At 42.6% G+C, this 15,575-nt stretch overlaps 2 protein-coding genes across 5 annotated transcripts in view; one reads left to right on the top strand and one right to left on the bottom strand.

Annotated features, from left to right (window-relative positions):
• Positions 1–7,655, top strand: part of FAM185A (family with sequence similarity 185 member A) — a 49,614-nt gene extending 41,959 nt beyond the window's left edge. For 2 of the 4 annotated variants that reach the window (XM_082311344.1, XM_082311340.1), the window contains one exon: positions 6,658–7,655. In XM_082311344.1, the coding sequence (XP_082167470.1) occupies positions 6,658–6,773 (116 nt within the window). In that variant the 3' untranslated portion in view covers positions 6,774–7,655. Of the gene's footprint in view, positions 1–5,353; positions 5,778–6,657 lie in introns of those variants that run through there. The other 2 variants (XM_082311342.1, XM_082311343.1) reach the window with 2 other exon arrangements.
• Positions 7,656–9,607: 1,952 nt separating this feature from the next.
• Positions 9,608–15,575, bottom strand: part of FBXL13 (F-box and leucine rich repeat protein 13) — a gene marked incomplete at its 5' end in the record, with an annotated part of 95,678 nt that continues 89,710 nt past the window's right edge. Inside the window, one exon of the mRNA XM_082311338.1 lies at positions 9,608–9,761. Within this exon, the coding sequence (XP_082167464.1) occupies positions 9,638–9,761 (124 nt within the window). The 3' untranslated portion in view covers positions 9,608–9,637. The remainder of the gene's footprint in view (positions 9,762–15,575) is intronic.

Genomic DNA, 15,575 nt, shown 5'->3' with positions numbered 1-15,575 from the left:
TCTCAACAATCTCTGCTTAAAGCTGATACTTGAGAATTTTCTTGTGCAAGTAGATTCTGAAATCATTAAAAATCATTTAATACTGTTTCTATATCATTAAATCTTTATCCACTGTTGAAGTTTTATGTACAGACTCCTTCCTTCTAGCTTCCTTTAGCTGTCCTGCTGCTGCAACTAAAGAAATATAAAATGGAGGGAAAAGAAGGGTTTTGCCAAGCGGAAGAAAACTCTGTATCACAAGAGCATGGTAGTTTAGATTTTTATGCTTCTGAGCTCAAAGGTTAGTTTAAAAATAGATGATTTTTCAGAAACTGGCCAGTCCTCATGTGGATAACAGAGGAACCGGCTGCTTTTGGAAATCTTTACTTGCCTCTGGGAATATTGTGAGAGATGTTACAGAGGAGGCTCTCCAGGGGGAAGACAGGGTGGAGTTCTGTGACTTGGGTAAACACGCACCTAGTCTGTGACCTGCTGTAGGAAAGCCTTCCCTGCGGCTGGTGCAGCAGCTCTGATGCACGTCATCACCGTGCTTCACGGCTCCTGGTACCACGCTGAGCGGGGAAGTCAGTACGCTGCAGTCCCACAAGCAGTCACGGCCAGGGTTTTGCAAGATAGTCAAGGAATAGAGCGGGATTTAGTCAAAGCAAGGTGAAAGCCTGGAGTGAGTACTCTAGAGGCAGAGTGGTGAGAGCGTGAAAAGTTGTTTTGGTCTTTTAGAAAAGCAAGGGACTTCCCTGCAGAACTGGGACATTTGCTGAGAAAGGGAAGGAACTATAGAGAGCAGTGCCAGGGAGTTTACGCTTCAGAGTAATTTGCAGGGATAAGATATCTGTTTCCGTTGACATCAGTACGTACTCTTAGGAGTAGTATGTATGGTATAATGAAAGCTGTTATAGAAACAGATTTGTGCTAAGCGCTGGTCCAGCTTCCATCTGTGAAAGCGTTTGTTCAGCTGTCTAGTTTGAGAGTGCTTGAGTAACTCCAGTCATTTCTGATGGCGATCATGGCAAGGCATTCTTTTCCTTTCCCTGGCCAAGAGGGTAGGAAGAGAGGATTCTGCTTAGGCCTTGCTGCTTGATGTCGGTGCCTTCCCTATGTCTCCAGGTCTGCCTGTATTCTTAAATCAGCTGATTTAAGAAGCCTGTAGAGATCACTAACTATATCTGGAACTCTATGTGGTAAGAGGAAGGGTAGCAGGCTAAAAAGTGTCAAATAGTCAAGCAGAAAAGGAGCTTAGGAGACTGTCATGCCAAAGGGGTTACAAACATATTGAAGGCCAGGGTTAAAATTCAAATAATCTTTTATTTATATGCTTTTTAGGCCATTTTTCTAGTAAGTCCTTTTAAATTCAAAGTACGAAGGTAGGAATAATTACTGTGTGGTCCCAAGAGGAGGAATATTTCAATAAAACATCAGTAAACAGGAAACAATAATGTTACACAGTTGCAAAAAATAAACTGTATTAACATGACTGTTCTGTAAAACTCAAAATAATCCCTTGGCTTCACGTGGCATTAGTAATACTTTGCTGGGAGGTGTCCAGTTTTGAGTACTGGGCTTCAAAAAGGATGTGGACAACTGTAGAGGTGCTGAAGGAGAACACATGATCAGAGGCCTAAAAAAACTATTTGAGGGAAGACTGAAAAAGTGTTGGTTTTGTCTAAAGAAGAGAAGACTGAGAGAAGATGCACTTTTCCAGTACATAAGAAATTGCTGTAGAGATGAAAGAAATAAATTGTTCTCGGTCCACTGGGGATAGGACTAGAAATTATGACTTGATCTTGTGGTAAAGAAAACTTAGCTAAATAGTAAGATAAACTTTCCGGTAGTAAGCACTTGTCTGGTGAGGCCATAGGAGTGTCAGTGCTGCAGGTTGTGAGGAACAGGCTAGGCAAGCGTGTCAGGTTAAATACAGTGCATCCTCAGGAGGTTGCTTTCAGCCCTGTTTTCTCTTGTCCTAAGTTGATGTGTCCATCTGCTCCCACCCACTGCAAAGGAAGGCGATAAGGCACGTGGATGGATAAATTTGGGGACTAAACGAATGCAGCCAGTGGGCACGCTTCCGCCCGCTTCCATTGCCAGCTTGTGTGTTGGTAACTGTAAGCTTGCTGGAAAAAGTCTTGCAATCATTCAGAGACTTTCTTTGGATCCTTGTAGCTGATGGTATCAATTTCTAAATCTAATTGTCTGGAAAATAATGTTTCCCTCCCTGCCTTTTTTTTTTTTTTTTTTTTTTTTTTAAAACCATGTACATCTTCCATTTCTGAGTGGTGCCAGGGACTCATCTGATTCCAGATCTTTCTCCATCCCTGGCCCCAGTTCTAGTGCCAAGTTCATATCCAGTGGCAACCATTGACCGATGCCACCCGTCTGCTTGGTGCCAAGTGAGCTTTTAACTTTGGCAGTCACTTACTCCATCTGGTTTTCAGCACTTGCGTGAGTCTCCTTGGTAGAAGTCCCACAGTGTCGCAGGTGCTTCTCAGAGGCCGTGGATGTTTGTCTTTGTAGGTTATTGTGTCTCCCTATTCTTAATTTTTCAAGTCAGCAAACCACCTTCTTCCTATATTTCCATCCTCTTACAGAGAACATACTCTTTGGGAATGATTGTCTTCTCCCAAGTCGAGACATTCTTGCTCCCTGTTTCATCCAGCACGACAACAGTTGCAGCAGTTAACAGGATTTTTAGCCTTTGGTACTAACCGCACCCTATCTACAGCACTAGAGCTGTGCCGAGCCGCGTCTGAACAGTGTTCTGCTCAGAGCCCTGCCTTCTGGTGGCCGTGCACACCGGTAACAGGGTGCTGTCTTTCATGTTAACTTATACCCTCCCTCAGATGTCTGTCCTGGGGATGGAGAGGAATCTCCGGTTGTCTTCTCTGTCCCCCTTTTTCCTGTGAAAGTTTCCAGATAGATGTTGCCTCTGCCTTTTGGGTTGATCCAGCATCCAGTTATTCTTTTGATCACTAGAAACTCCTTTGATGGCCTTCTTCCTCAGGTGCCTCTGGAGAGAGACAGCCTGCCGAATTACCAGATTCCCTTGAAAAGATGGGCACTGATACCACTGTCCTATCACCGACTTTCCGGGTTTCTCTTAATAACTTCAGGCCTTTTCGCTGTTTGGTTCTCCTTTCTCCTTACAACAATCATTCTCTCAGGCGTGCACTGAAATAATAAGGCTTTCACGTCTGCGTGAGGTTGGATCTGGACTCCCCTCTGGAACACAGGGGACTTAGACAGATGTTTCCTACATCGATGCCCTTCGGGAATAACTTATTCCTCACTGCTCACAGAACGGATCCAGTGGTACTGGGAGAGCAGCCTATGAGGTGCTGTGGACTTACCCTGTAGGATTGCTTCAAAGCCGGCGTGAAAGGAGAGCTGACTGCATGAGTCTCCTACACTGCCTACAGGCTTTACAGATGCGTTTAACTGCCTTTGTTATCAGAAATTCTGCGTTATTTACTTTAACGTAATTTCTGTGGTTTTAGCTGCATGGCATTCCAGGGTTAAATACGAACACAGGTGAAAGGGCAGTGAATAATGTGAGGCAAGCAACTTGCCTTTAAAAGGGAAATAACTGAAAGAGCTTGTATTATGGCAGTCTGCTGAAACTTAAGTTTCTTCTGAAGCTTAACAGCTGTCCGAGCGTAGCACTGCTGCTCCCACCGTGCAGCTGCCTTGGGCCTGTTGCATTCAGTTACGGTTCTAATCCCAGGAGTAACACTATCTGCTGCCGCGTCCCTCCCTGTTTCCTCTGTTCTCAAGGCATTTCTTCAAAACTTTCCTTCTTTCCTAGAAGCAATTTTTATTGACTCTTTGCCACTAGAATTGAGTGGGAAGAGCTTTGGTTTACAGTTTTACAGTGTCCCTCTAAACACTGTCCCTCTGTGAAGCCTTGATCCTTAAGCAGTATCTTAAAAAAAAACCAAACAAAGACGCAGGTTGTATCTGGAAAAGATTACATTCCTTCAAGTCAAATAGAAAGTTCATCCAACTTTTATGAAACACATTAGATGAGATGCTATCCTACAGATTTTTATTGGTTTCAGCTTGCATTTAACTCAAGCTGTTCACAGCCTTTGTGAGATATACCACAGCCCTAACAATACCGGTGAAAAACATTTAAAATATGCTTATCTTCGTGTTTTTTATGATAGAATAGAGCTCTCTATTCACTTGCCTTCCTGGACGCTGGAGAAGTTAAACAGTCAGTACTTCACTGCATAATGTTTAGCAAAGGTGTTCCCTGCCTTTGGGCACACATGGGGGAAAAAAAAAAAGAACTTTTTTTTAACTGGGCATTAAACTGAAAAAGGTGCCACGCAGCGTACTGGTGCATCTGTCGTCTTGTGAGCTTATGCTGTCGTCTCAACTGGTGGGTTTTGAAATGAAAACGAATTCCCCCCCCCGCCTTTTCCTTATTCTCAATCCAGCAGGCTGTTGGCCTTCGTGATTTAATTACACTAGCAAAGTCATCCTCAAAATCCACTTATGTTCCCACAGTATTCAGAGTACAGGCAGTGGGTACAGTTAAGACCAAACTGTCATCAAAAGGTCTCCAACTAAACCTTGTTGCTTGATCAGCGCCTCATACACAAAGCTGTTTAAATATCTTAAGCTTGGTTTGAACCTGCTACTGGCGATAGGCTTAATAACCTTAAAATAGTTTGAAGATCTTCATCCCTAGGGAGTGGAACTTGACACTCACTTCCTTGCGGGCAGTTTGATATTTTCTGCATTCCCTTCACAGGCAAATCTCCAGAAAAAGCATAAGGAACAAAACATTTTTCTAAGTTCACATAGCAAATGCAAAATGAAAAACAGAGCTCAGACAACAACTGAGCTTTACAGCAGCTCTTGCTAATTTGTTTGTGTGTTTCTTCAAAACTCTTCTTTAGCAGAAGTGTCGCAGGGTGTAAGCAGGGCATGGATCTGTTCGTGTACGGGGCCGATCCTGTGCTTCAGTGTTTGTTCCTTGTACGGAAGTACAAGCCACGGCGCTAAAAACATGAGAGGGAGGAACTGGGAGCAAGCGCTCCAACGCGCCCTTCCTGGAAATCTCTCTCTGCCCTACATTTGTTGTGTCCTCTCTCCTTACGGAAAAAAAGCTGTATTTTCCGTGCTCTACAACTCTGTTAAGGGATCAGCTGAAATTTTCATCTACGCTTCTTTGTTGGTTCATTTTTTGACACCTGGAGGCTATTTCCTAGTTAAAATTCATATCGATCTAAGGTTTTAAGGGCTACCTCTACTTAAAGGTAGATTTTGTTTCCATTTTTGTTCTGTATTCTCTGATACAATACTATTGCAAATCGATGATTCAGGAAAGCTTTCTGAGGAACCCAAGTTTCAGATTTTAACAGATTTGACGTACAGCCCATTTGTCCAACTTCGTGATGATCATCATAGATTGAAGTCCATAATTAGATGGGGAGCAGAACTGTGGATTCTGCCTTGCAGCAGGAACGATATTGAGACTGAGCGTGAGTGAGACTGCTGTTGCCGGGAGCAATCAGGAGTGCAGAAATTGTACTAGGACATCCACACGGCGATCCTTGACGGCGTGTTGTAGTCTGGTAACAAAGGACACTCAAAGACCTTTTCGTTCAGTGGGAGAACTCCGTCAAGTGTCGGACTCCTCTGAAAACTTCTAAACAGTACCTCAGCCTGCTAGTGAATTCATGTGGGTTTGGCCCATAACCCCAGATTACAAGTACCGAAGCGCTGAAACGCTATTGAAAAGCTCTGGCACGGAGGCTTGAGTTGTGGAAACCGATGCAGTGATGTCAGTTGGAGTTTCGCCACTGTTCTTGACGTGGCCAAAATTTAACTTCAGCTGTGTTACAGGTCAGAGCAGAGCATGTTTGCAAAGTTGCTTCAGAACCTGCTTCCCTGCCATTCCTCGTGCTATTCCAGGCTCAAATTAGTTCTAAACTTAGAACTCACTCGGTCACACGAACGCTAAAGTAATAATAAAAGATATTTTGTAAAGATAAACCAAAGTGAAGGTTGATCTTGTGATAAAGGCACTTATTTGAGACCTAAAAGATCCCAGTGTAATTCCCAATTTGGTCATAAATTTGTACAAATTTGGAAGGTCACTTATTTTCTCTTGGCATCAGTTTCTTAATTGTAAAATGAGGGTAAGTTGAACTTTCTCCTTTGTTATACAGTGAGCTTTTCCGAGCATGACCATGCGCACCAAGTTTCTGTGAAACATGTAAGAAGACAGACAGCTCGGGGTGGTGGGTTTCTTAATCCATTATTATAAGAAAGCAGTAATAGTAGCAACATGTCTGGTCATCTGGAAAATCGGGTCTTACCCATGTCTCTTTTCCATGTTTACAACAAAGGTGAAAACTTCTCAAATTACTTAGCCAGATTAATGTCTAATGTAGACGTATTTCCTACCCCATAATAAAAACTATGGTACTACATAATAAAAACCACAACTTTATTGTAATAACATATTATGGGAAGTGAGATTAATGCAAAAAAACTGTATCAAGAATGAAATGTCAGAAGCCCCTGTTAAAAATACAAAAATTCTACCAAATAAAAGTTATAAGTATTTCCAGGGAGCCTGAAAAAAAGGCAATGTGAAGAGGATATGTTTACTGGGTGTCACATTAAACTAAACAGAACTCTCTTTTCCAGGTCACATGAATCAAAGGAACGAAACGGACAAATGGATTAAGGCTGACACACAAAGCGGCAAAGTGTGTCTTAAAAGCCAAAGCTGGATCCAGTCTGTCAAGCTGAAGAGTTCTTAAAGGTGAAAGAGGCAAAGAGATTGAGTCAAGAAATTGTAAAGCAACATTTCTGTAAAATTATGAAACTTTATTGATGCATATTCTTAATATAAAACGGAAACAATATTAAAAATGAGGGCATTTTAGCCCAAGATTTGCCCGTGACAGTGGCTGGTGCTTAACAGGTCTGGTTTAGTGCCTTCCAGGAACGACACCATCTTACGTGTTCAGAGTTTGTGTACCTTGACCCTCTTACCATGTCAGTTTAGAAGCTGGTAACTTTCAAACAGAAGTTTGGAGTCATCATTTAAAAATAAAAATACTTGTCCACATCTGGTATTTGAAAATATGCAAATTTACTTCCAAGATGACACACTCTGCAAGCTATTTTATATTTTTGAATTAAATGTCTCAGTACTGTGGGAATTCTACTGGTTTATGCAAAATGCAGAGAATTTTCTTCAACCAAATTATTTGTATTGTGGATAGGATAAAACCACTTTCAAAACTCTACTTCTTATTTGGTCTTCTCGTTTGGTGTTCGACCCCCGAGGAGCTCCTGCCTTGTCAATGGGTACTGTATGTGTAGAACTACTTACGTGGAATGACAGAAGCTGCCCCATGTCATCCCGAACCACTTAACGTGTGGATAGAAATAAGAACACTAGCTATGTTTACCGCTGTTCATCTGCAAAGAAAAGCTTTTAAAATAAATACTGAAAAGTGCAATGGGTCTGGCTGATTTCGAGGAACGCTCCACCAACTGGACTTCAAACAAGTCCACATGAGTATTCCCCTAAAGTAAAAGCTACCAAAGAGTGGAAGTATTGGCCTAATAAATAAGGACTGTAATCTGTTTATTTGCTGCATTTCCAGTGACTTGCTGTCAGCCTTGCAGGAGGGGACTGTCAGCCCTTTGAGGCAGAAAGGCAGAGGGAGGCGAGGGGAACGTGTAAGCCCGGCACCAGGGCATACATGATTTTGGGGGGGGATTTTGTGTTACCGTAATACAAACGCATGGTAAAGTAAATGGAGCTTTTAAAAGCCTTTCCACATATATATCTCCCCTTATAAAGGAAGGACGGAAGTTTGTGTTTTAAAACTGAAATGTAAGAATTCCTGCCAGCTGAGTGGATGGAGAGTAGCAAAGAAGAGTTCAGAGTGTCAGCTCAGGCTTTCGCTTGTCTGTACGTGTGTACGTACTTTGGATCAGAATGGCACATTATGAAAGGAACTTCTCCTTTCCCACAGGGGTCCCCAAGAGGTGTTAATTGCCCCTGGCTGATGGACTTCGGTCGTCACGGGCAGCATTTTTACTGTAGTTCAGGGTGGTTAAAAACGCCACATTCTGTTGGCCGTTGCGAGTACTGTTTGTTTGGATGAGGTGGGCACTGATGTGTATGGCAATTACATATATTTTTAATATAAACACTAATATATAAAACATTACAAATATTACTAAAAGCAATATGATATTACTAGTTATTAGTACTTATTATTATACTACTTTTAAAAGATACAAAATTAATAAATGCGTAATGGTTTTAGATTTCCTGAAAAATTTTTGAAACTAATGATTTCTGTGCACTGCTGCAGACAAAGCGAAAGAAGCACCTCTAAATTCACACTGCATTGAAAATAAAAACAGTGTAGTAGATATTTCACAAAATTGAGTCAATTTAATGGCTCCGTTATTCACCCGGATTACAAAGCCCGTCAGCCTCTGTGACTAAGGTCGTGCTTCTTGGAACTGCTGCATCAGCAATTTAAGGGAGAGCACAGTAAGAAAACACGTTGTTTCTGCCACGTTCAAAAGTAAGCAAGCTAAGGCATTCATATGCTAAACACAGCTGGAATTAAACATTAGGATTGGTAATTATTTGCTTAAAGAAGTTTAAATAAGCCATCAGAAAAATTGTGCTACCACTAAAGCTGCTCTGATTATATTCCTTCCAAGCTAATAAATGTCGAGACCAGCCAGAACTTTAACGTAAAGGTCAAGAATGAGCTGGAGAAAGACGAATCTTTGGGAGTTTCCCCAAAGGCATTTGAGTAATGTCTTGTTCTGCAATAATGAGGTGAAACTTTGTGTTTTTCTCTAGACAAGGAAAGATTAGGGGGTTATCAGTAATTAGGATTTGAATGGCAAAATATGTGCTCATGTTTTTTTGTCCATTTGATGAGAAGACATGTTCTGGTAACCGGAGAAAACGTATCCTTTACCACTTTTCTCATCTGTGCTCCTTTTCATCTCATTCTCCTGACTGTCAGCTGCCAGCTAGCCTGCAGTTCCGATCTGCACATGCAAACATCGGCTCGCCTAGAGAGCTGAACTCGGCCCGAGGGGCTTGTATGAGAGGTAGGGCTCTGGGCGCGCAAGCGACTGCTGAGAAGTAGAGAACCGTGCTTCAGTGTGCAAGTGTAGTTGCGGGTTAAGGAATCGGCAGTCACTACCTATTCGCTGTTCTTAGTGCTCAAGAACGCTGTACTTGACGAGTACCAGCCCTGCCACGCGGGAGGTCAGAGTGTTTATGTCCCGGAGAGGACCTTCATGGCAAAGAGGAACCCCAAGCACACGCAGATTTATTTATTGCTTACTCTGCATGGGACTACGGAACTTCTCGTTATTGAAAGATGAAGACAGCTTGAATCAACATCTGAAAGTTAGCAGTGTTGTTTCAGTGCGGCTGTCTTGCTTGAAGGCGTACATACTCCTGCGAGAAGGATTTGCAATGCTTCCTTACTAATTCAACAAACAGCCTTTTATTAAAGTATGATTAGTTTTAAGACAAATAATATAGTGTTCTTTTCATGCTCTAGTGAAAAACCCTTGAACTGTAGAAGATGTTGTGCAATTTCTTCATCTTTCATTTTGAGTAATTTGTTTATTCAGGCGCTGATGTGAAGGTGAGTATGTTACCGTCCCGGTCATATCCAAGCCAGGAAGGAGGGTCAGCATCACTATGTTCTTGTGTCTCCAGTTTGGCTGTGTATTTCAAGACAGCTTGTCTGCAACAAGAGTTAAAAGAAAAAAAAATGACAAAAGTAAAAAAAAAAAAATTTGCAGAGGCTGTTTCTACAAAGAACACTAAAAGCTGTTTAATGAGCAAAAGTTCCTTGTTCTAACTGAAGCTATTACTATTGTAAGAGGTGGTGTGGAAATTAAAAAAAGAAAATAATTGGTTAGGCCAGAGAGTCACAGAATAAATTAGGTTGGAAGGGGCCTCTGGAGAGCATTTAATCCTGGTCTTGCTCTAAATGTGTCCAACTGGACCAGGTGGGTCACGGCTTCGCCAGCTGCGTTCTGAATATCCCTAGGGATGAAGATTGCTCAGCCTCTCTGGGCTCCTGTTCAAGTGTTTGGCCAGCCTCCTGAGGAAAAAATAGTTTCCTTGTATGTAATCAGAACTTGACATGTGCCACTTGTCCTGGCAGTGCACCTCGGAGGAAAGCCCGGCCGTGTCTTCTCTTCTCTTCTCTGTCCTCCGACGGGGGCTGCAGAGCCGCGGGGTCTCCCCCAGCCCCAGCCCTCTCTTCCGGCGGCGGAGCGAAGCGATGCTTTCGCCTCCCTTCGCGCATCGCGTGCTCCAGCCCCTCCGTGGTCTCGGCCCCTCACCTGCGCTTGCTGCAGCCTGTCAGTGCCTAAACCCCAGATCTCTGGGACGGAGTAGGCGATGCCATTGGAATAATAGCATTGTGTTTTGGAGAAAGCATAACGCCAAGCTAGATAAATAAACCAGTTACATCAAAAGACAGCACGGACTCTCCGGCGTGGTTTTTCATAGCTATATCTGAAGGCCGTAGTAACTGTGCAGGTCCCTATCTCTATTTTTTTCTTTGAACAGTCTCTGTGGCACCTCCAGGTATTTTTACCCTTTCCTGGTACACCTTCTGCTTTCTTTCTGGCTAACCTCTCCTCTTGTAGTTATCTTCTGTCACCCGCCTCTTCTTAAAGCGTATCGTTTCTGAAACGGAACCGAATACGGAACGAGCAGCGTTACGGGGCCTGACGGCCACCGGCGCCGGCCCCGAGCTCGCCCCGAGGCTGCGCTTCGCAGCTTCTGCGATCGCTGAACCAGGATTGCGTTGCTTATGATGACCCCTCTGATCAACCTCGGCATTTTGTGGCCGCTGCCCCTTTGTTGGAACACGGAAACAATGAACTAGAGCAAAAGGCCTCAGAAATAGGAGGAAATCGGGCCTGCTGAGTGCGACGCCCTAAAAAGAAGCTGAAGAGCTCTCTCCCCTCCCTCCTTCCCAGGCAGTATCAGTCCAGCAACTTTCATTGCCTTCCCGAGCTGAAGACACGTAACCCGCCGCTTCCAGTCTTCTGAACGTCTCTTTCTTTCCATCACTTGTGCGAGTTGGCTGTCAGCCCGCTCCCGGCTGCGCAGAGCCCCCGGCCGCCCCGGCCCTGGCTCTGGCGCTCCAGAAAGCTGCCCCGGGCCCAGCGCGCTCACGGGCTCGCGGGAAGGGCCAGCTCCTTCAGGAGAGGCAGCCTGACCCGGTGCCGCACAGCCGCAGCACCGCAGCCTTTCTCCCTGCTGGCCAACTTCCTGAGCTCTGCAAGGATATAAGAGATGGCAACTAGACAATACTAGAAAGAAACCCAAATGAAAGTGGCCTGTGACCTGCTACTACAGTATTTTCTTTTTCCCAAAGCGAAAATGCTGAAGATGGTTACACGAGAGGCAGCCGTGCCCAGCTGTAACGCGTGCCCCACCGCAGCCCAAGAGGGGAGGTGGGGAGGGTGGGAAAGGGGCAAACCTCGTGAAGCAAGGAGGGCGCCTTCTCAACCACTGCGCGACGCTTTTTTTTAAATCTAACACTGACACACTGTATGAAGCACAGGAACACAAGGCTGTATCTGTTTTTATATTAGGGAGGCCTGTGCCACTGAGGAATGTGTGCACAATTTATATGAGCTATAAGCTCTAAGCTATAAAATAAAGATCAACTCATCCAAGTCCAAATTCCTGTTTTTCATGGAAACTGCAATGTATGGCAGCTGTCTGAAGCATGTATAAGGGGAGCTGTTAGTGTTTTTTTGGGAATTTATGCTGTCCCATGCCTGGAGCTACAGTTGATTAGTTTGCCAGAAACAGCCATTCATTAATCATCAACACATGGCAAAATAGATCGTTTATTTAAGAGATACTGTACTATGATAGAGCCTGCTTATTTATTTATATAGTGTCCTAAATGAGCACATTGATGAATAAAAGCATTTCAGCAAATAATTACAATCACCTTTGGCAAAGCAAATACCTCTTGGTGTTAAGTCAGACAAACGTACTGGCCCAAACACCCGGCCTGAGCAACACTGGAACGTATCATCGACTCCTTACCCAAAGTTTCAGTCCCTTTTACTAAGGGGGGTAGCTAGGAAATACAGTTCTGCAGGACGGTCTGAATCCTGAGCCATTCCAAAATTCAGAAATATTTCACTGGGTCCATCATAATGAAAAGCAGAGGTTTTGAAAAAGACTTTTTGAGATGAGGTTACAAAACCCAATCAAGAGTAAAAAGTAATGGAAAATAAAAACTTAAACATGGGAGTACTGTTTATAGTGCCAGCGCAGGAGAAATTAAGCCGAAGAGGCAAGTGGAGGCAGGCAGCTAATGGGAAAAGCAGAAAGCCTCCTGCAAGCATGCTCCAGGTTACAAAAAGTGATAAGACTACATAAAATCTGAAGTATTCTGAGGTCTATGTCAGCTGCAGCGGTTGTATCATTTTATGGCATCCAGTTCAAGCGTGCACGATGGCTGAAACACGGGGCTCCAGGAGCCTCCACGTCACTTCTGAGGAGCGATTCACAGTGAGTGAGAAGACATCACAGTGAGTGAGAAGACAGTACTATATTATTTTTGTTGCTTCTTCAAAAGAAAACTTAAGAGTAATTATTCTTAGTCCTTTACCAAATCATGCGTAGGCTGTCTTCATTTCCGATTACATGTGTGTTGGACTCCCAAACCCTTCCTGCCTTGAGACCTGAATATTTGGATAATATCTAAGAAATTCTGCTCTTTAAGAAAACGGGGTTCTTGCAGTCTCCTTTCTAATGCACCACCACAATTAACACAACAACAACAACAAAAAAAAACAAAATCAGAATGTTCTCCAAATGTCAAATGTATTGTAGCTATTAAGACCCGATGTAATTTCCGCTTAGAAGGCAAAGATTGTAATAGTACTTGTTCATGAGTCACTCGTTAACAAGAGTAGTCATGAGTTGAAAAGAAATGTAACTGGTTTCATGTTAGTGCAGACCAGAAAGAAGGAAGCATTCAATTTTGCTCTCAAAGAACAGCTTTTGCTGGACCCGAAGTGTTAGAGACGAGATGCGGTTTGGTGAGAGCACGAGGCTGGCTGCCTTCTCAAGGCAACGGCAGATTGCCGCGCTCATTTTGCACCCAGAAATGTCAACACAGCACCACACCTTGCTCAGCACCGCGGCTGACTTTAAACGGTATTTGTGTTTTGAAGTTTAAGCAGAATGTTTTGCAGGGAGGTGTTTCTCTAAAGATGCCAGTGTGTTATTTCTTGTAGGATTAGTCCCAAGGGAATCACAACCAATACAGCCTTTTCCTACAGATTAGTTAGCTTGCTTTTCCTCTAGTAGAAGAAATCAGTTGTACCAGAATCATTTACTCCCACAGTAATCCATGATTCTTTATGGCATTTAGAAACAGGATTAATTGAAAGGTCATTAGCCTCTGGGTACAGAAATATGCAGCAAGATATCAGGCCATAGACCTTTTTTTTCCTTCTAACATTTAATAAACGTGGAACCAGGCTAGTATGTTGGCAAATATAATCTCGAATGCTACCTGATACTGGAAAGAATGGACAATTTATATGCTCGTAAGTGTTTCCTATGAAGCTGCATTGGACTGAAACTTGAAGAACTTTGTGGCTCCATATGTTTTCTATTTTAATATAATGAAACAGTAAAAATAAAACTTTGAAAAAGAATGTGACACAATACAAGAGATATGCCTCAATATTTGCAAGGCTCAGTCTGTTAAGAGATGTCTGCTAGGACTGGTTAGTGTTTAATAATAAATAATGGCGAATGCCTTTGGTGAAATGAAGTATATATGATTTTGTAGGGCAACTTTAAAGTAAAAACATATTTCTTCTTTTGCTTATTTAGAACCTAAGCCACTAGCATGTTTAGTACTCCAGATTAATCTGATTTTTACATAGATGTCCTCTTCCATCTCCTTAAACAGGGAATGAAATGGCTCTGAAATGTATGTTTGATACCTGCAGAACATAAATTATACCCAAAACCAGCCTTTTCCTCTACATTGTATGAAAATCTAAGAACTCAAATAAGGTTGTAAGAGTTGTAAGTTGTAAGAGTTAGTCTGAAAACAGGGAATGAGGCCCTGTTGTTCAATTTTCTGACAGTCTGCTGCTTATCATTCAGTACTAAAAACATACAGGTTGTGAATGAAATACGTAGTTCTGTAAAAAGATATTGTGACATACAAGTGACAGTACTGCCATTGCTTTTGATGTCATTACTGCAAATCTGCTGCAAGATGACTAACGGTGTAGCATCATTGCCATATTTTACTGTGCTTTTGATGTAGGTATTGGCAGAAAACAAATGTGGTTTTATCATCTTCGCAATATTGGCCTTGAACTACAATAAAAAAGATTTTTCGAAAGCGTGACACACACAGGATGTGGAATATAGCTGAATCTAGCTGTGAACTCCTTTTCTGAATATCATTCTGTCTAATGGCAATTTTAGAGTCTGCATTGAAAAGCCCCTCTGATCTTGACGTGGTCGGTCTATTCTGCAGCCTGCCTAGGCCTAGGGAGGCTCCTCAGACCTGCTGGAAGCAACAAGCAAAAAATCTTCCGTGCAGGATTGTTCTACATGATCGATCCACCTGATAGTTTTTGTCCCAGACTCAAATGGCATGGGGTAAGAGTTTCCTGTCATTGAACATATGGTGCAAAGGGTTAGAGACTGAGGCTGGCAAAGAAAAGAACTATCCACCATCACATACCAGAAAATCAGGCTCAAGAAAGTAAAATTGGCGAAGTTTGCCTAGTTCTAAAAAATCACAAAAAGGGCAAAGATAACACTGGGTGGAGATGTGTGTCTCATGGTTGCTTTTCATTTTGTAAAGATCTATAACTCTCCAGGGCTTTCTTTACAGTAAAAATAACTGGTTGGGAAATCCTTGGCTGAGTCAGAAGAGTTTAATCAAGACGTTTGGAGAGCCCATAGCACATGGCACTCTGAGGCAGAGGCATAATCCTGGGCCATCCTGCAAAGGCTGCAATAATGCAAGAAGTCAGGTCAGCTCTCATCATGGCTAACCCAACATAAATTGGAACTCAACTCAAATTTCTGTTCCTACTACATCTCACTTCTATGGGAAGATGTATAAGCAACCAGAGCCCAAAAGGGATGACACACTGTTTAGTGCTCTAAACAGACATATGAAGTCACAGAAAAAGCAAGTCAACAACAGTAATCTGGGGGTAAAAGAAAATCCCTTGAGCCTCTAATACAAGAAAAAACATAAATCAGAAAGTTATGAGGAAATTAATTGTATTTTAAATATCTTTTTTTCAGAATGAGCAGTGTAGTTCATTTAGAATATTTTTTTCAGTTAGTACTCATGCATACCAATCCTTCAAAACACTTTCTGTATCTAACAAGTATTCAATGAGAAGTAGAGGTTTTGAGATGGAAGTTCTGAGATGACATGAAGAAAACTAAAAGTCACAGAGAAGTAGAGAAAATAAAAGTAATGACAGCAGAATTGTTTGTGGCGAGACAGTTAGAGGGAAAT

The sequence above is a fragment of the Platalea leucorodia genome (genome assembly GCF_965183815.1).
Source record: "Platalea leucorodia genome assembly, chromosome: 4".
NCBI lineage: Eukaryota > Metazoa > Chordata > Aves > Pelecaniformes > Threskiornithidae > Platalea > Platalea leucorodia.
Note: the sequence above shows the minus strand (reverse complement) of the source record. Positions and strands in the feature narration are given on the sequence as shown.